At 39.7% G+C, this 26,860-nt stretch overlaps 1 protein-coding gene and 1 long non-coding RNA gene across 3 annotated transcripts; one reads left to right on the plus strand and one right to left on the minus strand.

The window, feature by feature from the left end:
• LOC110952527 (uncharacterized) lies at positions 1-4,123 on the minus strand. Its single transcript, XR_002595810.2, has 4 exons — positions 3,975-4,123; positions 3,080-3,214; positions 812-839; positions 1-691 (listed from the first exon to the last, which is right to left on the minus strand). It is a non-coding gene; the product is annotated as an uncharacterized LOC110952527 (long non-coding RNA).
• Positions 4,124-9,809: 5,686 nt separating this feature from the next.
• tmprss4a (transmembrane serine protease 4a) lies at positions 9,810-26,151 on the plus strand. 2 transcript variants are annotated; one of them, XM_022196130.2, is made up of 13 exons: positions 9,810-9,958; positions 20,516-20,570; positions 20,860-21,000; positions 21,143-21,295; positions 21,395-21,521; positions 21,606-21,725; positions 22,261-22,304; positions 22,643-22,805; positions 22,921-23,087; positions 23,925-24,020; positions 24,122-24,264; positions 24,374-24,526; positions 25,046-26,151. In XM_022196130.2, the coding sequence occupies exons 3-13, from the start codon at positions 20,889-20,891 to the stop codon at positions 25,055-25,057; spliced, it is 1,290 nt and encodes a 429-aa protein (XP_022051822.1). In that variant the 5' UTR covers positions 9,810-9,958; positions 20,516-20,570; positions 20,860-20,888; the 3' UTR covers positions 25,058-26,151. The 2 variants fall into 2 exon arrangements, with proteins under 2 accessions (XP_022051822.1, XP_022051820.1); XM_022196128.2 differs by lacking the exon at positions 9,810-9,958 and adding an exon at positions 13,104-13,542.
• The last annotated feature ends 709 nt before the right edge of the window (positions 26,152-26,860 follow it).

Raw genomic sequence — 26,860 nt, forward strand, 5'->3', positions numbered from 1 at the left:
GTATCACAAAGGTAGTAGAGATATCTATGGGGAGGGAAGTCACCTGCAGCTTACAAGAAAAGTGATCCGGCTGGTTGCTGTGGCTGCGCTGCTGATGTTCTGCCTCCACCTCAAAAAGCTTTTCTCATCAGCAGTGCAGTGGATCGCTTGTTTCTCTGTGGTGTGAGGGCGTGTGCGTATCACAAGAATGCCGCAGCATGATGACAGTTTCTCATGACACAGAGCAAAACTAGCAAAGAAAAACTGTGTGAGAATATTTATTTACAGGTATTTTCATCACTTTTAAAATAACGTTAAAATGGCAACAACAACAAAAAAACAACCCACAGAACAGCGTGAAATGTGTGTCTGAGCAGGCATTTTGTTTAAATGATACACCTAAACATTAAAGTTGACCAGAGGGCATTAAAATGATTACAAAGCATGAGTTCATAGAAGAGTTCAAGGTCATCTGAAAATCATGTGCTAAAGTCCCACATCAGTATTCAGGTTTAAAAATCAATGTGAATAGCAGCTGAAAAATGAAACAAATAACATACAAGATGAAATCGAGACAAATGGTGTGTAGGAAAGTGACAGACGATGACTGTGCCTGAGACCATGGTGGTTGCAGGAATCAACTGCCACCAAGTTGTTACTTTATGATGCTGCTGATGGAAAATGGAGGGGGGACTTCTTCAAGCCGACCTTTCTGTAAAGTGTAAAATCAAACCCATGACGGTTATACATCTGACCATGAAGTGTTTGTAAAAGGAGGAAATAAAATTTGTAAAACTGCATTTTTGAGGCCAGTGTAAGAAAATCTACTTACGTAAGCACCTTGTCTTTCAACGACGGCTCTACAAAATCAAAGAAGTAATAAGTGATATGTGTTTCTAAATGAAAACAACATGAAGGATTCATCTTGTCATAGTCCTGCTGTTGGGTTGGGTCATGTTGTGCACAGTCTACCATCTAACCAGATGCATGCCAGTTTTTCAGCATTTTGAGTTGTTTTGTGCAAAAAGAGGAAAGCATGCTGGTAGCTTTGATTTTAAATTTGTGCAGGTTTTAGATATCTGTCTCTGAGATTTGTACTTCACTACCAATGAGGTGAACAGAATTAGCGATGCCGATAAAAAAAAATACATTGAAAAACATCAGTGAGTAGAGTGGACTCAGTGTCCTTCAGACTTCTCTCTCAACAGTTATTATAATGGCTATTTCTTAGACAGAAAGTAGCTCCTATTGCGTGAACATATTCACAGAGATATTTGGATTATTCACAGCAGCTAACATGTTTATACTTTTGGATCTTCTTGAATGTATTTTTTTAAGCTGTGTGCACCATGAATCTTTTTCATCTCTACTGTATTGGGGAACAAACAGATACAGTGCCTTGCGAAAGTATTCGGCCCCCTTGAACTTTTCAACCTTTCGCCACATTTCAGGCTTCAAACATAAAGATATAAAATTTTAATTTTTTGTCAAGAATCAACAACAATTGGGACACAATCGTGAAGTGGAATGAAATTTATTGGATATTTTATACTTTTTTAACAAATAAAAAACTGAAAAGTGGGGCGTGCAATATTATTCGGTCCCTTTACTTTCAGTGCAGCAAACTCACTCCAGAAGTTCAGTGAGGATCTCTGAATGATCCAATGTTGTCCTAAATGACTGATGATGATAAATAGAATCCACCTGTGTGTAATCAAGTCTCCGTATAAATGCACCTGCTCTGTGATAGTCTCAGGGTTCTGTTTAAAGTGCAGAGAGCATCATGAAGACCAAGGAACACACCAGGCAGGTCCGAGATACTGTTGCGGAGAAGTTTAAAGCCGGATTTGGATACAAAAAGATTTCCCAAGCTTTAAACATCTCAAGGAGCACTGTGCAAGCAATCATATTGAAATGGAAAGAGTATCAGACCACTGCAAATCTACCAAGACCCGGCCGTCCCTCTAAACTTTCCCCTCAAACAAGGACAAGACTGATCAGAGATGCAGCCAAGAGGCCCATGATCACTCTGGATGAACTGCAGAGATCTACAGCTGAGGTGGGAGAGTCTGTCCATAGGACAACAATCAGTCGTACACTGCACAAATCTGGCCTTTATGGAAGAGTGGCAAGAAGAAAAGATATCCATAAAAAGTCTGGTTTGAAGTTTGCCACAAACCACCTGGGAGACACACCAAACATGTGGAAGAAGGTGCTCTGGTCAGATGAAACCAAAATCGAACTTTTTGGCCACAATGCAAAACGATATGTTTGGCGTAAAAGCAACACAGCTCATCACCCTGAACACACCATCCCCACTGTCAAACATGGTGGTGGCAGCCTCATGGTTTGGGCCTGCTCTTCTTCAGCAGGGACAGGGAAGATGGTTAAAATTGATGGGAAGATGAATGGAGCCAAATACAGGAGCATTCTGGAAGAAAACCTGTTGGAGTCTGCAAAAGACCTGAGACTGGGATGGAGATTTATCTTCCAACAGGACAATGATCCAAAACATAAAGCCAAATCTACAATGGAATGGTTCACAAATAAACGTATCCAGGTGTTAGAATGGCCAAGTCAAAGTCCAGACCTGAATCCAATCGAGAATCTGTGGGCAGAGCTGAAAACTGCTGTTCACAAACGCTCTCCATCCAACCTCACTGAGCTCGAGCTGTTTTGCAAGGAAGAATGGGCAAGAATTTCAGTCTCTCGATGTGCAAAACTGATAGACATACCCCAAGTGACTTGCAGCTGTAATTGCAGCAAAAGGTGGCGCTACAAAGTATTAATGCAAGGGGGCCAAATAATATTGCACGCCCCACTTTTCAGGTTTTTATTTGTTAAAAAAGTTTAAAATATCCAATAAATTTCATTCCACTTCACGATTGTGTCCCAATTGTTGTTGATTCTTGACAAAAAATTAAAATTTTATATCTTTATGTTTGAAGCCTGAAATGTGGCGAAAGGTTGAAAAGTTCAAGGGGGCCGAATACTTTCACAAGGCACTGTATCTTAAAACCTTCATGGCTCAATACCACAGGAGGAAAAAATAGTATGATTTTGTGATCTGGGTTAACTCACTTATTGAAGCTATACTCACGTTTTTTCTTGCAGCATTTTTTACACTTTTTGCACTTGTACTTGCAGCAGAATTGCACAATGGCAATGGTGAAGAGGATGGCCAGGATTCCAAAACCCACAGCGATCCCGACCGCTGTTGGGTTTACTCTGCTTCCTGCAAATACAGAATATGGAGATAATCACTTCATTGGCATTAACATATTTTCCAATGATCTGACAAGCATGTAAAGCACAATATACAAGCTCTCTAAATGAAAAACAACCTTCCATTTGAAATTCATAGAGTATTGTATTTCTGTCATAAATTATTACCAAATGAAAAAGTCGATGCGGTTCCCACGGCCTAATTAGATCAATATATATCTGTTTGTTATGAATGAATATTCCCTCTGATGAAATTAGATTGCAAAATCAATCTCGAGGGAAGATGCTGAACGTGAATTTATTAGTGTTTGAAGAGAGGCTGAAACGATGGGTATTGAGTGACTTTAAGAGGGAAATATATGAGTTTCAGAGAGGCTTTTTCTCTCTGTAAAAGCAGCTGAGAAGGCACTCTTTAATAGTGATCTGTCTGAATTTTACTCACTCTTAACATCTTTCAGTCGACAGCATGTATACATACACTAGAGACAGTCTCTGCAGATTTGAAGCACTGTTTTACTGCTTTAAAACTTTTAGACACAGCTGGTAAGTTAAACTACACGAAACAAACAGAACCAGCAACCCAACAACAAAGAAATCGACAACAAATCCAAAGAAGAAGAGTACATTTGAGGAGCTTTGGTGTGAAAGGAAAGCATTTGCGTAGAAAATAAAAGATGAATCATTTCCCTGAGCAGCTTTTGGAAGTGTGTGCGCGTCACAGTTTCTGTAAACAAAGATGAAATTAAGCAACTCAGCTGAAAGACTCTTACCACCATTCCCCATAGCTGATGAGAGAGTCGTTATCACTTGTCTTTCTTCTCCTCTACTCCCTGTCTGTTAGTGGATCTCACATCAGTCTTTATTTAATGATTTGTCTCGGACGGTGAAGAACCAAAACAGAGTGCTCTCCCGTCTTCTCTCTTTGCCTACGTCTGCCTGTCCACGTCCCCATACCAGTCATTCTTTTGAACCGGTCCATCTTCTTTACCTGCTCTGCCTGTCTTAACCCTCCCTTTAGTGGAAAACGTCAGAACAAAGTGGATCTGATGGCCTGTCGTTCTCACACTGACAGTCATGCATAGTAAACTGTTCTTCAAAAGCTGTGTGAGCAATGGAAGGTTATTCACCAATATGTGTGACTGTCACACTGATGCCAGAAAGACATTCAGAGACAACCAATAGAAGTATAACATTCTGCTCTTGTTAAAGGCATTATGGAGGATGTTTTTTTTGTTTGTTTAATTTGTCTGATTCACATAAAATGAATATACTGACCTTTAGTGGACTTGTATGTATGGTTTCTAAAAAAATAAAAAAATAAAAAAAATATCTGTGGACATGGCAGGACCTGAAAAACATCAGCCAATCAACACGCTCGGACCGAGGCGTTTGGTTTGCTCCCTTTCCTGTCGATCAAAAATCTTCCGGCTCAGGCCTAGTTACGTAGATTACGTACGCCTTGGACTTACGTGTTTGTCGTTGTACATGCGCATGCGCATGCGCATGCGCATGCTACGTTCAAAGTCGTAGGAAATTAAATCTCCTCTAATGCCTTTAAGCCTTTGGACAACTATCTTGAAACTGCACCTTGAAACTTGTGTACTGTGACTTTCACTAAGGATAAAACCCCTTTTCCCCTTCAGGTTTCGATCAGAGCTCCACCGCCTCTGTTTTTTCTCTCTAAGAAATGATTAACATTCATCTAGGTAGTAACACCTGATTCAGGTGGTGCATTGGGACTCCTGCTGGATGACTGCGATATCACACCTCGTTAAACTCACTACAAACAATTGTGTAAACATCAGATGAAACCAACTTGAAGCTGGTGAGAAACTATACCAAAACATGAAAGTCAAAAAGTAGGCGTTGGTACTTTTTACACTGACTCACAAATTTCCAGCAAAAATTCACAGAAAACATACAAACAGTAAAGGTTTTCAAACTATTGTTAAAAACATGCACACACACACACACACACACACACACACACACTCTCTCTCTCTCTCTCACACACACACACACACACACACACACACACACACACACACACACACACACACACTCTCTCTCTCTCTCTCTCACACACACACACACACACACACACACACACACACACACACACACACACACACACACACACACATATGCACACACACACACACACACATTTAAGAAACTTCATAAAATATTTGTACATAAGATGATACTACCCTGCTGTTACACATGTTTGACAGATGTTCTTTATTGAGTTTCTCCCACTCACACAATTCTACATCACTGAACATGTGGAATTACCCACGAACAGTCACTTGGGGGATGTACTGCAGTCACTCAGCAGTTCAAGAACCGAATGAAAATTAAAAGACTTAAATTCACTGAAGTTCATCTGAAAAGTGAAAAGTTTCGGATTCATTTTGAAAGTTTATTTCTTTCACATGTTGACTGTTCGTTGAACATGCGTAGGTTGTATCAAACCCAGCAGGTGGCCTGACATATTGTTATGTTGTGCCATTTCAGAAAGGAAAAAGATAAATGCGAGGGCGTCCAATACACACGTGAGTGTCATGCCAAGGGTATCAATCGCTACAAACTTACCACAATTTAAGAAAAAATTGTGCAAAACATCCACATCTACAAGATCTTATCGCTTCTTAGTGGTGGAACATTTCCTGTTATTTAGCCTGTGTGAGTGATTCACTCTCTGACATCACGAGTCTAACCACAAAATATGAGCCACAAAATGTCTGCATGGGTACATAATGACTTGCACGCTTTGCCTGTACTAACAGACTGTGTAGCTGAATCCACATTGCTTATACTGACGAGCATGAGTACATGCTTAGAGTGTTACATGTTGCTCATGTTTGCAAAAGGTCTTTGAATTAATTCAAGTTCACTTTATGTAGCAGCATTCCTTTTCAGGGAAGGCCCTTATTCAACATATTTATCAGTTCTGTTTCTGACCTATTTTCAAACCCCAGGTACAGATTTGACTGTTTTAAAGCACATTTGAAAAATGGAATTCTGGTGTTTACTAGAGGAGCAATTTCTCTTAACAGTGTGAAGGATGAGTCAAATTAAAAGGCTTTCTCTTGAATGAAATGAGTGCAGGAAAATTTAGGGGTCTTATCAAATAAAAACATATCCTGTGAATTCTGTCTCCTGAAAGCCAGTCAAGTCACAGTGAACCTTGTTGGCCACACTAACAGTACTTGCCCACTATGGTTGAAGCTGAAATATCTCAACAACTACTGACTGGATTTACATACAAAACAACATGAACTGTTTAAGTGACATGTTTTGACGCCAGGTGCCACCACAACAGTTTATCCAAAACCTCCCACAGGTGTTCAGCTGGGCTGAGTTCTGTTGACTGTGAAGGATGCAACGTATGATTGACATAATTTTCATACTTAGCATTCAGATAAGGATGATCACTTAGAACAACTTTAAGCTGATTAGAAATGTGTCTTTATTCTAATGGCACAAGTGAACACAGCAATGCTTCCCACAGAATACCAGAACCACCAGATCTCCTTACTGTAGGGTTCAAAGGGTCATGTTTTCCCTTCAACTTATCACCCATCTTAACATTCCTGGTGTACACCCTACTGAAAAAACCAGTATGGACCAGCATGCTGGTCACCAGCATGAAGACCAACATTTGTTGTGTTTTGAAGCTGGTCACCAGCATGGCATGCTGGTATGCTGGTGACCAGCATGGCATGCTGGTGACCAGCTTCAAAACACAACAAATGTTGGTCTTCATGTTGGTGACCACCGTGGTATGCTGGTGACCAGCATGATTTGGTGTTGGTTTAGCTGGTAGATGAACATTGCAATGCTGGTCCACCAGATAAAACCAACACCAAACCAGCATAGACCAGCATAACCAGCATAGACCAGCATGATTTGGTGTTGGTTTAGCTGGTAGATGAGCATTGCAATGCTGGTCCACCAGATAAAACCAACACCAAACCAGCATAGACCAGCATAAACCAGCATAGACCAGCATGAAATGCATGCTGGTCTATGCTGGTTTTTTCAGCAGGGCAGGCAATGCTTCCTAATGACTCTGGTAACCCCCTGATTTTTTGATAATGCTATCATCTCATCACACTTGCAATTTGTCCAATATGTTGGTTACTGGCCTGTAAAACTAATGACATTCCTGTGACCCAGAGTTGTACTTTGTGTTTAGTGCTAATTACCAAATGTTAGCATGCTAAGCTAATACAGCTAATGTGGCCTATCAGCAAAACACCATGTTAGAGTTGTCACTGTAAGACATTCACTCTTACTTCATACTGTGACAGACCAGCTGTTATGCGGTGGGAAAGTCTGGTGGGTTTCAACTTCTGTCTTTCTACACAACTATTTTTGGCTCTTTGCATGGGAACTACACAGTCCTGCATTACAAATGTCTTCCTGGGTAAACTATTAACTCTTACATCTCATTTCCAACTTGGTTTCTAAAGCACATCATATCTGTTCTGAATATAATCCAGGCCTTAGTCTTGTTTAGAAGGCTCCAACTGGCAAAAATGGATCTTAGAGGGGGTATATAAAGAGGATTTGAGCATGTTCACTTTCACTCTCTGGAGCAGTACTGCATGTATAATAATAAACTCTTCTAAATTCAAAGATCTGGTTACTCGTTTCATGAGAACGAAGTGAGGTTCTACATTGGAAAACATTTTCTAAAGCCTTTTCATCTGAACAACACAATGCCAATACATACTGGATTAGGTGTTTAATAAGGTGTGGTGGTTACATTGTTTCAGTAAATAGAGTTAGGAGGTTGCACAATTTCAGAACCAAAGAAAAAAATCTTTAGAAATATAAATCTTAAATGGTTACATCATGTACTGGTCCCATTTACTGAAATAAAAACTTCCTTTAATTAACAAGTCAAATATGGCAGGTTAGCTAGATTTTATTGTATAAAAAGTGATGCATTCATTCATATCAGTGTTTTAAACAATATCACATGTTGTCTATTAATTTTTTACTGTGTGGGATGTTTTTGTACTTTTCTAGTTCACCCCCTTATGCATATTTTGGGCAACAAAGAGACTATGCTTATTGATTTTATATTAGAGATGTAAAAGAGATGCCAACAGACAGCAATCTCATTTTGGCTTAGCAGGAAACCAGGAGGAATTACAATTTTAAGCTCGATTCAAACTTTGAAGTTCATTTGTTTAATTGATTTAAGTGGCTTGCCAGACATTATCTTGACATACTGACTTACAGTCTTTAGGCAGACCCAGGCCAGCTGTTTCCCCCTGGATTTTTGTCATAAGAAGACCTTTTTAGCTTCCGTTTTGCCCCAATATGAAACACACAAATTCTATCAGCATGTCCTGATTTGCAAATTCAGTCTTTTCCTGTGTGTCCCTGCATTCGTTGGGTGAATGGTAACAGTAATCACAGGAAAGATATTATCAAGAAATCTTTTGTATTAGCAAATTTCCTAGAACAAAATGCCATCTGACCTTCACATCTCACCAAGAAGTGTCACTGATCCTCTTTGCACCCATCAAGGCAATAATAGGTTATCAGGCTGCAAGCCCTCCTTCTCTTATGATATCATCTGTTACCATGACTCACGGATTGTTGCAGACATACAGCCTACTTAGGTTACATATGAAGTGGCATAATACACATTTCTGAGAAGACAGCACAAGTACTTCCTTATACTGCAAATGATTTTATTTAACACTACTGACAAATTGCACAATGGCAAAAGGATATCAAAAGGATTTGCCAGAGGACTTGAATCATAGACTTTCTGGCATATCTGAAGGCCATGATGCAGTTTGTTCTTCATAGATTTCATGTTTTTTGACAGAAAATGTGGATTTTCACAAACATTTTTGATGAAATTTGAACCTTCTGTTTTATCACGTCTTTTCACATTGCATGAAACATTTTCCTAATTCATTTTCTGAAAATTCTCAGATCAACTTGTTATATACCTCATAGCTGACCAGACTGACAATTACCTGAATGCATATTCTTTGACAGAAATTGTGCATGTTCAGCAATTTTCTTGGTGAAATTTGAATTTCATTTTGTTTTATCTTATCTTTCATCCTACTTGAAATATTTTTGTTAATTATAGAATAATTAATAATTTCTATAATTGCCCAAATCAGTCTGTTATAGCACATAACTTGAACAAAACTGGCCCTTTTGTGCACTTTTCTTTACAATTTTGACTATCTCTTTTCACATTTCATCCCTTTTGCAAAACAAAACAGTCTTCTGACAAATGGGCAAACAATGTGAGTTAAACAGATAAGAGTGGGACAACATGCTTTTATCTTCAGTGTCCAGGGGCGATAAAATGTGAGCATGTTAATTATTAACCAATCAGATTTCAAGTTGCACTTCCTTCCACATTTCTAAAACACAATATCCAGTTTCACAAATTACACACCTGTGCGGACAAAGGAAGGGTTTGGTACCTGTAATGGCTTTAATGGTCAACTGAGGGAGTGTGTGCCTGTGTGAGTATATGCTTTAGTGCGTGACAACGAGAGGTGGGAGAGAGAGAGAGGTTGTTTTCTGTGGAAGTGGAGGGCAAAGAGGTGGGATGTTCCCTGCTGAAACAATAAATGTTGGCTGAGAAACTCCTCAGAGAAATGCACAGTTTCACCCACCAGGGATACGTCTCTCCACCGGTTTGATCGCTGACCTGAAAGATGCTTTACTGACAAGGAGTGACGGAGTGATCGGTACTCTGCAGGTGAGAAAGAGCTGACTGGTGTGAGGTATGATGTCTGTTTGGTTAATTATGATCTGTTTCTTTCACTGCTTCTGCTTTGTTTTTGTTTTTTTCAAATCATCATGGCACCTTGATTGCTTGTGTGTAATTGTGTGTTTGTATCACCTTTCTCCACCCACAAAATCATTGTGAGGGAGAACAGAAGCATGAATGGCATGCTGTGTAAGTGATAAACCTTGAGTTTTATAAACTTTGATCTATCTCTTTGCAGTTAACCCTGCTTATCAGTATGACTGATAAGAATACACAAGGCCTGAAAGGGAGGTTTCGGATTTAAAATCAGTGTAATCCAGCAGATTTTTAAGTTTGGTGTTTGTTTTTCATGCCTTTTCATCCAAAATGATCAACCTCTAAAGATCTTGAATAGAATTTAAAACAAAAACTTTATTGAAAATTCTGTTTCATGCAGTTATTTAAAGTAAAGTCACCCAAGTACAGCTTTAGTAGCCGTTAGCAAGCAATACATCAGATTTGTAGTTCAGAACTACAGATGTTTTCCATGTTCATGTTGATTTTGCTTTGCTTAAATTTGATGTTGTAGTCAAATTAAAATGAATCCTTCTATGTAAAATTCCTGCGTGGGTATCTCAGATGTTTGCTCACTATTAAAATCTGCTGCTTTATTATTTGCAATTTGAAATAAACATTTTTCCAACACGCTCGTCGACAATAAATCATACAGATGCTTGAAAATACGTTATATATAATGGTTTAAGCTCAGGTTCTCTAAATGTGGTGTATATTTATTGTGACTACAAGTTTCATCTCCTAGCAACAGCCCAAAATGCATCTGTTAATATGTAACCTGTTTGAACTCTATGCTATTCAAGAAGTCAACAGACGTTTATTAACATTGAGCTTTACACACACCCACTTTTAAATGAAAATACCACTGATCTCAGCAGCAGCAAGTGGTTTCACTGACACAGAGATGAAGAATAATGAACAAATTAATTTCGTCTGACTGATACGGATTGTGTGTTTGGCTCTTGTGTTGTAGGAGCTAATGGTATTATGAACACAATGAAGCAGTCTGATCGAGCAGAGCACGAGAAGCCTAGAATAAAACAAGGGCGTACAATGGGTTTATTACATCTCTGAACTGCTCTCATCTTCTCTTTTATTGTGTGTGCAAACACCTTGTCAACCTTTGTTCAACCATGCCAGACTGCCAGAGAGGGTAAACACCATCACTGCACAGTAATCATGTGATTTATTGTGTGCTCTGTGAGAAATGCATTAGAAAGGAGGGGAAATGATGGCTGATTTACTTTGCTTACAGAACTTTGGATGGCAGTATAAAATGCAAATTTGAATACTTTTTTTTGCACCTAACCGGTTCCTAAAAGAAACTGCTTTCACAGAAAGAGGTTACATTTTATGCCAGGGCAGATCCTCTAAATCTGCCCTCAGTCTTGGCGGTTTTTGTGCCAACTCACACTGCCAGTCAAAAATTTGGACACACCTTCTCATTCCATGGTTTTTATTTGATTATTTTGTACATTGTAGATTCATACTGAAGACATCAAACTGCAAAATAATATATATGGAATTATGTTGTAAACAAAAAAGTGTTGATCTTGAGTATTCATTTACGATGTGGAAAATAATACAAATAAATAAAAAGCTTTGAATGAGAAGGTGTGTCCAAACTTTTGACTGGTGGTGTATACAACAAAGCTGACAGCAGGTATTGACTGAAAGAGAACATGTGAGCAGAATAGTCATCAAACTGATCCACCCAGACAGTTACCGAAGCATGCACCTTTCCGTCTGTCTACCTTATCAGCCTTCCTACATTTATTGTTTAATAGATCCATCCATTTTCAGATTGTGTATTATGAGACAACTGCTGATACCATATATCTAAGTATTCTCAGTGTGGAGAGCTTGGAAGTGAACATTGAGGTTTACTGCTTTTAATAATCAGGGTCAAGGGACACAATCAGCTGCTGTTTATAACAATGGCTCTTTCTCTGCGGTCAGTCTTGTCAGTTCTCCTCTCACACTCCCAATCAAGCATTTTTTCCTCCTCGGTTGTCTATGCTCAGTGTCCTGTAACGTTCACAGTGGCTTGATTTTTGTAAGCGCTGACCTGGCAGTCAGGTTGGTCACTGAGAGCATCTTTAAAGGGTAATTTAACACCTACAAATAGACAGACATCTTCTGCTGTATTTGTCTATAATTCTTGAAATATTTATGTGTGTTGAGGTTCTGGCCGCAATGCAACCAGAAGCAGTGACGTTAGTGTAAGTAGAAGCAGAAAGTAGTTAATAGACAGATACACAGATAATTCAGCTTTTAACTAACCTTTAACACAGCAGTGGTCTGTCAGTTTGTTCACTTTGGTTCAAACTGAATTATCTCAACAATATGGATGGATTTCAATTGAATTTTACTGAATCTCAATAACATTGGTCCTTTGCTTCTCCTGGTGCCCCCACGAGTTCCACATTTTTATATTTTTGGAAAATGTTTGAACAGCTGATGAACTTATGTGTGAAACTTATTGCCGATATTTGTGTCTCCTGTTGGACTTCCCGACTTTCAAATTTGTGCCATCATCATGTCATTTTTTTTTAATTTTCCAATTCTTTATTATCAAATTGCTGTAAATTGCTTGTAAGATTTCACTGCTGTACTTTGTATTTAGGGATAAATAGCAGCTGTTATCATGCTAATGGGCTACAAAAGGAAGTTGAACATGTTTATACCTTCTAAACCTCACCATGTCATTATTGGCACTATGGTACGTGGCACTGCATGTGTCATAGTTTGATACCAGAAAGTTTTCTGACTGATACCAACTGACTTTGACTGTCAAAACAAAGTCCACGCCCCAGCCTCAGGGCGTATTACTGCACACATCACCACTGCTACCTTCACGTTGTGTCTGCGTTGTGCTGTGTTTGTATCAGTGCAGATGTTTTGCTGAATGGGTGTATGTTTGGGTAAAATTTGACAGGTAAAGAGACAATAAGGAGAAAAAAATCGAGCAAAGAAGACTTGTTGTGTTTCATGTCCAGAAGGTTTACTGTAAAAGTTGAGTGTGGGAGGACGTGTGGGAGGAGGGACAGAAAGTGAGGAAGGCACACAGGTAGAAACAGACTGTAAAGCTATAAAGAGAGGAGGGTTCAAGTGTCAGGTTACCTGGAATACTTTAGTTTTGCTTTGTCAGCAGGGTTTGGTCATTTAGAAGCAGCTCTCTCTGAATCTCTGTGGCGTTGAAACACAACGCTACACACCACCACTCTTTTTATTACAGCCTTAGGGGTTTCAAAGAGGGGCGAGCCAGGCACCCTTCAAACCAGATTCAGTTACACTGCTGTAGAAAGAAAAGAGGAGGGAGCAGGGAAGAGAAAAAGAGACTGAATCAAACCAGGTTTTGCAGTTTTGGCCAGTAGAGCAGGAGGGCGAGAGGAAGTGGACGAAGGACACACAGAGGACAGCAGGTTTTTTGGGGAGTCCCACCTCCAGGGAGGGAGGGCAGCGTGACGGACAAGGCGCATCTAGACCTTACTGGGAAAGAAAACTACATCATGTGGGTGAGTGGAACTGGAAGTAGAATCAACGTCATGAAAACCAGCAGTCAGATTCCTGATTTGCATGGGATGAGCCATTTGAATAACATCATGAGTATACATCCTGGTAATGAGCTTCTTATCACACTTGGTAGAAAGACACATTGTACTACTACAGGTATTCTGTTTCCTAACATCTGCACAACCAGTTTCTGCAGTGTAGTGACTCATAGCAACAGCTGTGTTGGAAATGAAAACTTACACTAAACAAAAATACGTTTCCTTATGCAGGGTCATGAGAGGGGCTCCGTAAGTAGCAGCTTCAGACGCAGGAACTTTGTACAGTCATAGTTTTAGTAATAGTCATTAATAAGGTCGATTTTTCTCCATATTGATTGATATTGATAATTATTACAGTACACATTTATTGTTACTATTGAGACAGAAAACTATCACTGTATTTGTTGGACTTCAGAGATACATGGAATGTGCACTGGATGTAAACATAAGTTGTCTGTTTTCAAGAATACATTTAGGATTGAGTCTGTGTTATTCCAGCATTGTTTTGTTGTGGTTCTAACTGTAATTTATTAATAGACTAAAGACATCACTCACTGCAGTTAACATGGTATAACATTTATTGCTTCAACATGGTAACAGCAACAATGTTATTAAATTAACGTCACAAAAATGGTCAACATGTATTGGCTATTGCACCATGGCAATAGGTGTAGCAATTGTGGTAAAAAAAAAAAAAAAAAGATAAATGAGCTATGTATTGTCTTTTCCACATGAAATATAGATAAAGAAGAAACAAAAACGTACTAATTTCTCTTACTGGCTTCTATCACACAGCAGTAATGATTGAAGACACAGATGCAAATAATTATTAATGAGGTTTGAACTGATGTTACTATGGGAGGCTTGTTTTGAAGCTGTTAGTAGTTTGGGGCCAAAGACTTTAGGCTTTGTTTGGTTTGGTGGTACATCTTCACATGGTAGTAAAGTTTTTTTTCTTTCTATATTATTATGGTTATTTACACCAGTTGCCCACATATCTTTCATTGTGTATTACTTTGCTGTTTATCCAACTTTGGACATTGGAGTCAATCTCAAATCACCTTCGTCCCTCGCTTATTTTGATGTTTTCAGCGATACAGGTTTTTCTCTATTGTTTTGACCCTCCTATGACCATAAATTGCTCATTCATTATCACTATTACTGAGTCAGTGCCTGATATGTTCATTCTTGTGTTAGTGAGTGCAACATGCAAAAACACAAGACTTACTGGAGCATACGCCCCGTTGGATGCTCTTGTAAGTGCCCCTAAATATTTAAACATGTGTGCACAGTAGCAGTCCAGATCTCTGCTCTTGATTAAGGTTCATCCCACATGTCACACGTAGTTCCTCAAAAGCCCTTTTGTTAAGGTTTCGGTTTAAAGCAACATAATCCAACAAAGCTGAGAAGCAGCAATGAGAATACCTTGTGTGAACAAAAGGACTGACCGTGTCAAGGCTTTATCTGCTAAGGCTGACCCAGTTATGTCTTGCTCACCTGTAATAGTTCCCATCCCACTAACACTGGGCTAACTGGCTGGAGTCCACTGTATGGACCAGTATGACTCAACAAGAATAAGTTAACTGTTACTGTACAAGCAAGTCAAAACTCTTTACTTTATTCTGGCATGTCAATTCCACCTGTCTGTTTTGAAACATTGTTCTGGCTCACAAAATGACTAATCATGATACCAATGGCAACGATTATGTTTCCAGGTACACACAGCCGTCATCATGGTGTGACAAAGCAGAACTTGTATTTCCGGGAATGTGTTTGTCCACTCTTGGCAACATAGTTTCTACAGCCATCTTTCTGGTTTCCCAGGTTGTCAGACCAACTTGCTTTGTTGTTCATCCCGTCTTTAGTCCTTGCTAACTTCTTCCACTCTCTGTGCTGACAGGTGGTGATGCACTGGTTTTCGCAACCATTTTCTTTCAACAGAGATTGTATAAACCAATAGCTGTTCAAATTTTTTTTTTTTGACATTTCGCTTTTTAAAAGCTCTGATAATTCCCAACTTCATATGCTATGTGAGGGGAGAACTCATGACTTCACATACAGCACACATTTAACTTCAGCAATAAGGGTGAATTTTCAGTCTTTTGGAGAAATTCAGAATCACCTCACAACCTACATAAAAGGAAAACTAAAGGGCCATAAACTAACTAAATGCACAAAACAGCATTTTTCCAGCAAAAGTAAGTACAACTCTCGTGTTACAAACAAAAAATGCTGCAAGGCCTAATGCACAAAAGTGAAACACTGCCTGTTTCAATGTAAGAAGAAATCCGAGAAAGATTTAACGCATTGGCATGTAGGCTAAAGAACACGGTGTGTGGTTCTTTGACGTATACAGCTTTTGTGTTTAAGTGGAATGTGACATGAATGCTGTCTTATATAACAGCATCTCAGCAAGACATTTTTTGTACCGGAATAGTGAGCTCCTTTCCCAAAAAAAATAAACAACAAAAACCTGCCCGACAGCATTCTTTGCCCTTCTCTCTACACTTTTGCAGGTTTCTTGCATTTCTTTGACTGACAGTCTGACTGCAGACAAAAAGCAGTCAGAGGTGAATTTTCATGCTTCGCCTGCTTTAGTTTCTTTTATCGCTTTCATAACTACGGCAGGGAAAGCCTGGTGGCAAATGAATATGTGACTGAGGGGATTTACCTCTTACTTCAGGACAGGAAGTAAGCAGAAGTGAAAATTAGAGAACAAACTTGTTCTCATTTTGCTTGTTTTAGTGTTGCTGCCGTTGTGGAAATTCCACATTTGTCATGAGAGATTCTGCACTAGATGTCCTCTTAATCAAAGAAACTACCACTTGACACATACACTTTATGTACATGTGTAGCTCAAAATGAACAAAAAGACAAAGAAAGAACAGCAGGCAGATGAAAGTTCTTCTCAAACTGTAACTGTAACTGTATACCATGTGCTGAAATCTTCTAATAGGCCAGTCAGCAGCCACATTCATGTGATACTTGAGCTATAACACTGCAGGACGAACCGTACTGACCTTTGCTGAACAACAGCACACTATCAGCCGGCTCCTGGTGATGTGCTGAAAGTAATGTAGAAGAAGTGAAAGTGTTACAGCTCAGAAGACAGTTGATTATGCACTAAGGTTTTTGAACTGAATAACTGCACTTCACTTTTAATCAGTTCCGCGAAGACATTAATTTCAAGTGAAATGGAAATCTGTGTTAGCAATCTAAATTCTTCTACACATATTAATTAAATCAGTCATTTTAATTGTCAGTTATGGACATACCCCCACTCATGAGCCCAACAGAAACCACAGCAGTTAACTACAAAGCCTAAACCATAAGTTTCTATTGTGCTGAAAGCTATCACCGCATATTTTCTCACAGCTCTGTGATATTCATTCATCAGCTTTGACTCATTTTTCCTTTAGCCTGGAGGGACAACGTTTGCTTCTAACTGACTGTTTGTGTTGTAGTTGCAGAAGACAGTAAACACAACACAGAGGAACATAATACCTTATCATTAAGCCATTATGAATTAAATACATCTAATGCTTCATGTTACCTAAAGGCAAATTTATTGTTGCACAGTTTTGTGGGTCACAGAAGAACACATGTCCGAGGCCAAACACTCGCCAAGTTAAAAGGACAAAAGTTCTTATTTCAATGAGCTAAATGCTAGATTTATTTTTAAAAAATTAAAAGGGGGCTTGTAATCCATACTTAGGCAGTACCTTTGTTTGGTTAGCATTCAAGCCAGTCTGCCACGTTGAAAACAGCATTGTTGAGTCGTAAGACTTTTGTGCACGTCAGTCTTCTTTGCTGAATTCTGTAGAGCCGGATGGAGAAGAGAAAAGAGACCAAACAGGTTAATCAAGGGATCTGGTGGCCATTGAGCTTAACAAAGCTGAGCCAGAACCAGATGCAAAATGAAGTCCAGCCATTGGGAAACATTTGTACTCTCAGCATTGTTGGTTGCTTTTTTTCCCATTTGTTTGGCTTAGATTCTTTGGTTCAGAAAACCCTGAGAAACCTGAAAGTGTAACAGAAGTGTACTCAGTGTACCTGACTCATTAAAAAGGTTAATGCTGGGCACCTGTGTAGCTCATCGGGTTGAGCGGGTGACCCATGTACGGGGGCTGGTCTCCAGCGCAGCAGCCTGGGTTTGGTTCCTGCCTGCGGCCCTTTGCTGCATGTCTTCCCCCCTGCTCTTGTTCCTGTTTCCTGTCACTCTTCACTGCTACTGTCACAATAAAGCCAAAAAAAGGCAAAAACAAAATATTTTTTTTAAAAAAAAGGTTAATGCTGTACTAATTGGAAAAATGTGTTAATGTTACATGACTCATACGTCAAAGTAGCAATAATTAAATATTTCATGCAGTGCATCAAGAATAATGTGTCCGTGTCAGTCCTCATAGTGATGAACCTTCAAACAGTTATGACCGTAATCTGCAAATGACTCAGCTTTACTGAGCTTTATTGCGAGGTCATGTTTGCAAATGAGAACTGGTTCTCAACCATTTTTACCTGGTAAAATAAAGGTTCAATGAAATATAAAACATAATAAACTTCTTAGCAAGTTTTTGGCAGCTGCAGGCAGTTTGTGACAAAGCTCCAATCCATTGTGTACCGCTTGCTCAGCACCAAATGTTTAAGTTAGCCATAGCCTGGTGAACCTTGAGTAGTTACCACCCAAAGGGTGGTTCTCAGGTGTGAGTGGAGTCCAAATACTGAGCTACAAAAAGAGCAAATGTTAGAATAATACCAACCCAGTGGTTAGAGACATGTAGTCAAATAAGAAAGTGGTTATTACCAAGCTTGTCATATTGAAGATTTGAAAATAAGAATATTTTAATGTTGTAAGCACAACTTTTCTCTGACCCCAGCTGACCAAAATAATCAGTCTTGCAGGTTTAAGTAACCAGCACAACAACCTTAAAACAGGTTTGTAGCCTCCATTTACTCACACATGACATAGTTAGCCTTAATTATGAAAGAAGAGGCATTTCAGAAGCAGCCTTCTTACATTTTAGATGCTTATGGACTGCCAGTGTTGTTAGATGTACAAGATTTATCATATTTACACAACATTCGTACTTTGCAGAAATCCAAACTAAAATGTGCAATTCTAAAACTGATAGTACAGGTTTAATTCTTTTTTTTTTTTAATTTTCAAGCCCTTTATGGATGCTTTACAAGCTGTATGTGCTCAAGTGCTCATCAGTGAGTTGTGTAATATACATTACTTGAACAAACAGTGAAAAATGTGATCAACTGCTGCTATGTTGAGCCTTCTACAGTTTGCCAGCTGCCCACCATAGAGGGTTGAGTCATTCAGCCATAGTTCCCAATCTGAGAGCAGAGATGATTAATGGGACAAGATGATTAATGGGACAAGAAAAAAGAAAAAAAAACATTTCTCCCACACAGAACACTATTTAAGTTTAGCTTTCCCTTTGAAAAAAACCCTCCCTACAAAAACTACTTGTTTGAAAGGACTGAAAACGAGGATGACTGATGACCACAACTATGGATGATGCTGCTCCTTTATTGGGACATAACTGCTGATAGTCATTGTGTCATTTTCCCTGCACACATAATACACACTGGAACAATCTGTATGCTATTATGTAACTGCAATACAGCTGATATCTTGCTTAAGGACACACGGAGCTTTAGCCCGGCTCCTGTAGTTGAAGAATGGCCACCAATCTCCATACTACCCTGAAATATTAGTGTGTTCTGTCTCTACAATATCAGTTGCATTTGAATGGAAGACTCTCTGGATCCCAGTACACTACGCCCCACCACACTCTGGATTGTATACCACCACGGTCACAATCAGTGCACACCATCAGTTTCATGGTGGATTTAGGAAGTGTAAGATAACACATTATGGGAACTGCCTGCAGAATAAGGAAGGTCTGGTAGATCCAGAGAAGCACATGGGTGTAAGATAAGATAAGATAAGATAAGATAGACTTTATTAATCTCACAAAGGAGAAATTTAACGTTACAGGGCTCTTAGAAACAAAAAACAGAGGAGTGCAAAAAGTCACGAAAGTAATACGTGACAACTCAGGATGGCACACTATGTCCCACGTGTGCATGGTTGGTAATCCAGTGTGGCTCCTCCCCTGGATATGCATTATATTTTACACCTTTTTTACACATGGCTCACATTTTTTATTGTGACGACCCTCTGGGCAGAGTTGCAGGAGTCTACTGGGTGGAGTCGGATCATCTTGGTGATTCAGCTCACCCGGTTTGGCTCCACCTTGAATCTTGTTTCTGTTATGATTTGTTTGCACTTTGGTTGATTTGCTTTTAAGTTATGTAAAATAGATTTAGTTTTAGTTTTAATTCATTTGTGGTTTCCATTTCTTTGTCCTCCTTTGAGTTGTGACAAATTGGGGGCTCATTCAAGATTGGAATTAATCATGTTGGAAAGATGATATTTAATTTATGTACAAGACCTGGTTTGGTGCCTGTGGCTGCTACTCCCTTGACTGTTAATATCTACTCAGTAATAGGTTCGCATTTTGTATTGTTGTGTGTTTGCAAAATTGGCTTCCACCATGTTTGGGTTATGATTTGTTCGTACCTTTATTTTTAGGTACAACTCATGCGTGGTCTCCCCTCGCTTTGCCCAGCCTTGAGCTGAGTCGTGATGCTGTATTTTGCATTTTTTCAGGACAAATAGCTGCTATTTATGCTCACACATATTTAAACAATCACCTGGAAGCAAACACAACGAAAGCCACGTGCAAAGAGATCCCATAAGCTCAGATAATTGCATGTATTGCTCGCACACAAAATTACACAATCACAAATCTACACCTCCTCCCAGACACACGCTGTGTATTTCCTCTGTGAAGCCATGCAATGCACCCTGCTGTACCAACACCTCTGCTCACCTTGTCTTCTGCCTCTGTTATTCTGCCCTCAGACGACTGTTCAGACGCCTGAAGAAAGCTCTCGACCTTTAAATCCCAGGCCAGCAGGTAAGCTATCAGTTGGTGTTGGTTTCAGGGGAACATATATTACTGCACTGATGGGAGATTAATATGTAAATTGAGTGAAATACTTGGAAACCGTGGTGCTTGGCAGTACTGAGAACTTGCAGCACATTCAGTACACACCTGTTTTTTCTTTGTGACTAATTTCCTCTATCCTTCTATCCTCTCTTGCTATGCGGTTTCCATTCCGTTGTCTCATTTTCCTGTCACTGCCTTATTCATGTTTCTCCATTCTGCTCTGTCTTCTTTTTCCCCACTTATTTGTTCCCTGCAGTTCCACGGCCGGGCCGCCACAGAAAGCCCATGACGGCTCCAAAGACTCCGAAAGCCAAGACTTGCAATTGGAAGAAAGTGCTGCTGACTATCCTGACAGTTGTGGTGTTACTGGCCATACTGGTCACTGCAGGATACTTCAGTGAGTTACAGTTCTCAGCTGTAGTTTCTTCCTTCAAGGACACAGCAGTAGTATGATTCAGTGTCAATCACATGTCAAATCAATCAAGCCCAACTCATTTTCTGCCCCACTCTTCTCATGCGCCACTCTTTTTCCTCTCTAGTTAAGGTGCTGATTGACAGCAAATACTTCTTCTGCAAACGTTCGGTCAAGTTCATTCCTATAGACCAAGCCTGTGACGGGAAGGATGACTGTGCTGGGGGGGAAGATGAAATTACTTGTGTGTCAAGCTTTACAGTCAACACTACATTTCCAGGTAAAACAAACACCTGACTCTTTCTCGCTTTGTCACCAGAACAAAAATACAAGTTTGAAAAATGACTCCTCTTCCTCTCTATGCTGTTCCTCCTTTCAGTGCGTCTCACATCAAGTCGGCATGTCCTCCAAGTGCACAGTCCAGTCTCAGGGTGGCGGAGTGTGTGTAGTGACGACTGGACAACGCAGCACACAGAGACAGCATGTAAACAACTGGGATACACAAAGTGAGCTTTACGCCAACGAGAAATGAAAATGTGACACTGACCCGAAATCAAGTTTAAAAATCATCCCTCTGTCTGTCTTTACAGTCAACCTCAGAGCACAAATGTCCGAGTGGACGCTTTAGTATCGTTCCTGAAAACTGGACCATTCACAGCTGTCAGGCCTGGAGCTACAGGCACACCAATACATCAGGCTACAATCGACCGGTGAGGATCACGACCGGATTGTTTGCCATTGCAGCACAGATGAGAAATGATTTAAAAAGTGCTTTTTAGGAAACTCCTGCAGTGTCACTTTTTATGCAAACTTTTTCCTGTCAATGTGCAGTAGTTGACAGAGTTATTTCCACACTGAATGAAAAAGACAATATATTATTCACTTCTCTCAACCTCCTATTCATATTTATATTTGTATCTGTTCCAATCAATTATGCCTGCATGGAGAATCTTTACTTCTACTCTCTTTCTCTCTGCTGTCTTCCCCCTCCTGCATGACTTTGACACGACAGCTCTCAGAGTTTCAATTCCAGAAAGACCAAAAAATCCCCAGTTTCTGTTTCCTCTTTGTCTTTATGAAAGTGACCAAAACAAATAGGTACTTTACTCTTATCCAAATTAAAACAAAGGTCATCAATAGGGTAAAGTGAAGTCAACAGTTGACTGTGTGTTTTGTCTGTTTGGACAACTTACACGAGTAGCTCCAAATATTTGATGATTACCTTTCTTTTTCTACCTCCAACAGCAGCGTATGCAGATCTGGATCTGTGATATCATTGTCCTGTTCTGGTGAGTTTCATTTTTAGAACAGCAACCATCGTCACTAACATTGTTTACAGCTGTAACAAGGCCGTTTAGGGTTCATGGGTGTTGAGTAGAACATAACATGGTTGTGTGATGAGTTTCACGCTGGCAGGCCCAAACATGTCCACAGTGAGCAGCAGAACTCTTTTCTTAGCAGCCTGTGATGAAGCAGCTTCCTTCATTCTTTAGAACAAATCAAAAACAAGATTTGTGGAGCAAAATAAAGCTGTTGAATAAAAGATTCAAGATCGGCAAAGATATAAAATAAAAGTTAGTTTGAAATTACACAGTGAAACAATGATGAAAATGCTTTTTTGTGCCAGATTGTGGACATGGTGGGTCTCAGGAACGTATTGTCGGGGGTTCAGATGCTTTGATTGAAGATTGGCCCTGGCAGGTCAGTCTGCAGCAGGGTGGACAGCACACATGTGGAGGCTCACTGGTGTCGCCTCGCTGGGTAGTCACTGCCGCCCACTGCTTTACTGAGTGAGTACATTTATCCTGAATACCATTTCCAATGAAGTTTACTTGGTGATGAACTTTTACCACATCAACTCATGCTCCCACTTCCCCCTTGCTCTCTTCTTTTGGGGCCCTGCAGCAGTAAAAAGGAGCTGAGTCGGTGGAGAGTGGTGTCAGGACGGACACACATGAGCACACTGGGAGGTTCACATGTGGACAGAATCATAGTGAATGGAGACTACGATCCAGCAAAAAACGACTACGACATTGCAATGATGAGACTGAGCAGCCCAATCACAGTGGGAGGTGAGATTTAACACTCATTGAAACACACTGTACCTGACTGATTAGTATATTGTTTAACCGACATTGTAGACTGTGTAGCTCAAATTTAAAGCTGAAAGGGTTTAATAGGTAGCCTAGCCGCGCTATAGACAACCCACGGCAACGAATTTAATTCTCTGCCAGGGTGGGTCTAGTTACCCTCCATAAGGCTCGAGGTTGGATGCTCCTAAAACTGGCCGGACCAATCACCATGAAGTGTAGAGTCAGAAGGCGGGTGTAACTAAGTGACGACAGAGGTGCGACGATTCTGACAGAAACAACCGGAAACAACTAGCCTAGCCACGGTAGACAACCCACGGCAACGAATTTAATTCTCTGCCAGGGTCGACAACAAAAACGACAACAGTCGTTGAGATCCATTAGCACCGACTCTGAATAATCTTTCTGTTAACATGTCTGTAATATACTTGAGCTTCACCCATTGACTGTATAAATAAGGCTTCACCGAACTCCCGCATCCTCTGATTTCCGGCGCTCTAGGAGCCTATTCGTTGCGTTGATTGGTTGTATACCTACCCAATTGCTGCAGAGTGATTTGATAGACAACCTTTTAGCCCACCTCCCTCCCTGTCGAGCGTGCCTAGACCCTTGCGTCTACAGAACATGGGTCTAGTGCGGCTAGGCTATTTAATAGGGTCAGTAAAGGCATGTGTTCAGTCAACTTTACTCTGCTGCCCTCTAGTGGTCCATATTCCAAATAAAAAGCTTATGTAATCTGCTTTTAACTTCAACTCCATCTCTTTACTGCCAAAAAGAAAATAATATCTACCCTTATCATCATCAATGTTTGTCTTCCAGAGGGCCACAAACCAGTTTGTCTCCCCCCGAAAGCTTTTGGCCTTGCTGCCGGAGACATGATGACTGTCACAGGCTGGGGATACCTGGAGGAAGATGGTAAGAAACCCACATGCTACCTTTGATCATTACTAGCTGCTGCCGTGACAACATAAAGACAGATTTCTCTCATTTTTGAGGTATTCTTGTTATGCCACCAGGTAAAGTTTCTCCCTCACTGCAGAAGGCCCAAATCCCTCTGATAGATCGGAGTGTGTGTTCCAGCCCCCGAGTCTATGGTAGCTCTGTAACGCAAAATATGATCTGTGCTGGTTTCCTGGAGGGGAAAGTGGATGCCTGCCAGGTAATACACCTCTAATTCCCGTTATAGTCCATGCAGGGGGAAAAAACATGTAATCCAAAAATCATTTGCATACTAAAATTTCTGTTTTTCATAATTTGTTGAACTCCAGGGGGACAGTGGAGGTCCTTTGGTGCACTTGTCCTCGTCTCAGTGGAGATTAATAGGAGTTGTGAGCTGGGGAGTCGGCTGTGCTCGGGAGAGTAGGCCGGGGGTCTACTGTTATGTGGAAGAGATGCTCAACTGGATTCGTACAGTCGTCGAGGTACCGCATATAGAAATTGTGATGTTTCTTTGTTAATAAACTACACTTACTAGGTTTACCAGTTGCTGTCATCAACATCACACAGTCTTTTAAGATGATGGATAGCACAGAATTAGCTGACAAAAGAGGAAGACTGTAAACTCTGGAAAATCTGTCAATAAGCCCCTACTTAAATGGAAATTATAGTGTGAATTCTGAGAGTAAATCACATTGCAACACAATATTTCCATTCAGTGGCTATAGTCCTACTTAGAAAGAAGGGCATTGTTAACATAAAGTCTATGTTTTCCAACTTTCCCTTAAATATCCATCCATCCATCCATTATCTGTACACCAATTAATCCTCATTAGGGTCATGGGAGGGGATGGAGTCTATTCCAGCTGACGTAGGGCAAAGGCAGGGGACACCCTGGACATGTCTTCCTTTAAATAGTTTAGATTTTATAAAAATATACAAGAAAATTACAACCACTATACAGACAAATCAACCCTTGCGTAACTTCCATTTCATCTCTTCAGAAAAACCCTTGATGACAGCACGTGGGACAGGCACTGCAAGACCAGTCCACCTCAGACAGGCTGTGAAACTAGAAGAAAGCTTTTTGTTTCGATGGGGCTGCTTGAAGATGGAAAGTGAGAAATGGACCAAGAGAAAAGGGAAGTTGAAGATGTATCTAAGCAGCAAAAACAGCTGGATCATCAAATACAGCCATATGCACATAAACAAACACACACACACACACACACACACACACACACTTCAATGTAACCAAATATATTTCAGGTGCTGTTTTTGCCATTTCAGATTCTCAGGGGACAAATATAATTATTTATGTAGCTATCTGTCATTGGCCAGTCTGAGGTCTTCACAGCGAAATGCTCAAAAAAAAAAAGTTTTTAACTTCTGGACAAGATGTGGATCATGGTTTTGTTTTGTTTTTTGTAAACCAGAATCAACAGAATATTTTACCCATTTTTTCTGATCCACTGTCACAAGGCACCAATTACTATAAAAACTGCTAAGTGAAGATTTCAGACTTTGCCAGACTGCCAGACCTCAAACATGTACTTGACTCCTATGTACTATGATTTTTAGGTGTGCAGCGTTATGAGGATTCATATGGTACACTGCTATGTAAAGAAAGGTGTCATTAGGAGTCAGCGTGACGCCTCAGGTTAATATTAACAATGTTATAAAAGCAACACCAGGTCTGGGAGATTATTACATGTACCGGTATCGTGCTGATATAATTTAACTAAACATTTTAAATGCAACTTTTTTGCAGCACAGACAGTATGTTTACTGGCTGTAGCAGAATAATTCACACAAGCACTTTAGGTGGAAAGTGAGAAATACTTGACCTCACTGTATGTGCAGGTGATTCAAGTAACTTGAAAAACAATGCACTAAATACAAAAATGCCTGACACACCGTTATGAGTTCAAAGTGCAATTGCAAATCGGGTGTGACTTCAGAATACTGACAGAGCAGCCAAAATATTCATAGTGGTGGAGTTTTTGCCTTTACCACTAAAAAGAGAGAGAGACGAATGTAATTTCTCCAAAATTTTATGTGTGAGAAAGTATGTTTGTTACATTTAAAGCAAATAAATTGATCAAATCTGTGCAATCAGCCAAACAGTCCTGCAATTACTTCATTTTAAGTCATCCTTCCGATTTTAGCAAAACAAAATAACATATCAATCAGCATTTTCTTATTTATTACACTCTGATCTACAAAACCTTTCAAAATAAATAAAATAAAAATGCAGATAAATTGGCATTTCTAAAGTGACAAATAATGGTTTACATTGTATTATAATGTAAATCATAAAATAGGTACACATTTAAAAACAGTGCCATGGTGGCTGATAACATGTGACTGTATATATGGTATGTTTTGTTGATTTTTATATACTTGTAAATATGCCCATGTGGATTCTGTGTCATCAGGAAAACCTGTAAATAGTGTGTAAATATAATAAAAACATTCTTCTAACTGGAACAATTGTTTTATTCTCTCTAAGCATACTGGAAATTGAATCTCTCCTCATTCCATTCAGGGTCACCCTCCTTCCAGTTAACACCTTCTGACCCAAAGTCAACAACAGGAGCAACGGAGGGGGAGAGTTTATGTAAATCCTTATATAAACTGGGAACAAAAGCTGATGCCAGTCTCACATTTCAAATGGCACAGAAGTGTGCAAGAAAGTTAACAGATTATCTGACTTTCATGATAAAAAAATAAAGCATAAGTTTAAAAGACATCTCAAATATCTTATATTATGTTGCATATTGACCAGATCTTTATTTTGATTAAGGCACATTATTCCA

This window comes from Acanthochromis polyacanthus, chromosome 13 (assembly GCF_021347895.1).
Source record: "Acanthochromis polyacanthus isolate Apoly-LR-REF ecotype Palm Island chromosome 13, KAUST_Apoly_ChrSc, whole genome shotgun sequence".
Lineage (NCBI taxonomy): Eukaryota > Metazoa > Chordata > Actinopteri > Pomacentridae > Acanthochromis > Acanthochromis polyacanthus.

What these genes read in the sequence shown, in the direction of transcription:
- tmprss4a (XM_022196128.2), top strand. An exon ending in TTTAAATCCCAGGCCAGCAG is followed by an intron (nt 20,571 to 20,859) that starts GTAAGCTATCAG and finishes TGTTCCCTGCAG; the next exon opens with TTCCACGGCCGGGCCGCCAC. An exon ending in GCCGCCCACTGCTTTACTGA is followed by an intron (nt 22,806 to 22,920) that starts GTGAGTACATTT and finishes GGGGCCCTGCAG; the next exon opens with CAGTAAAAAGGAGCTGAGTC.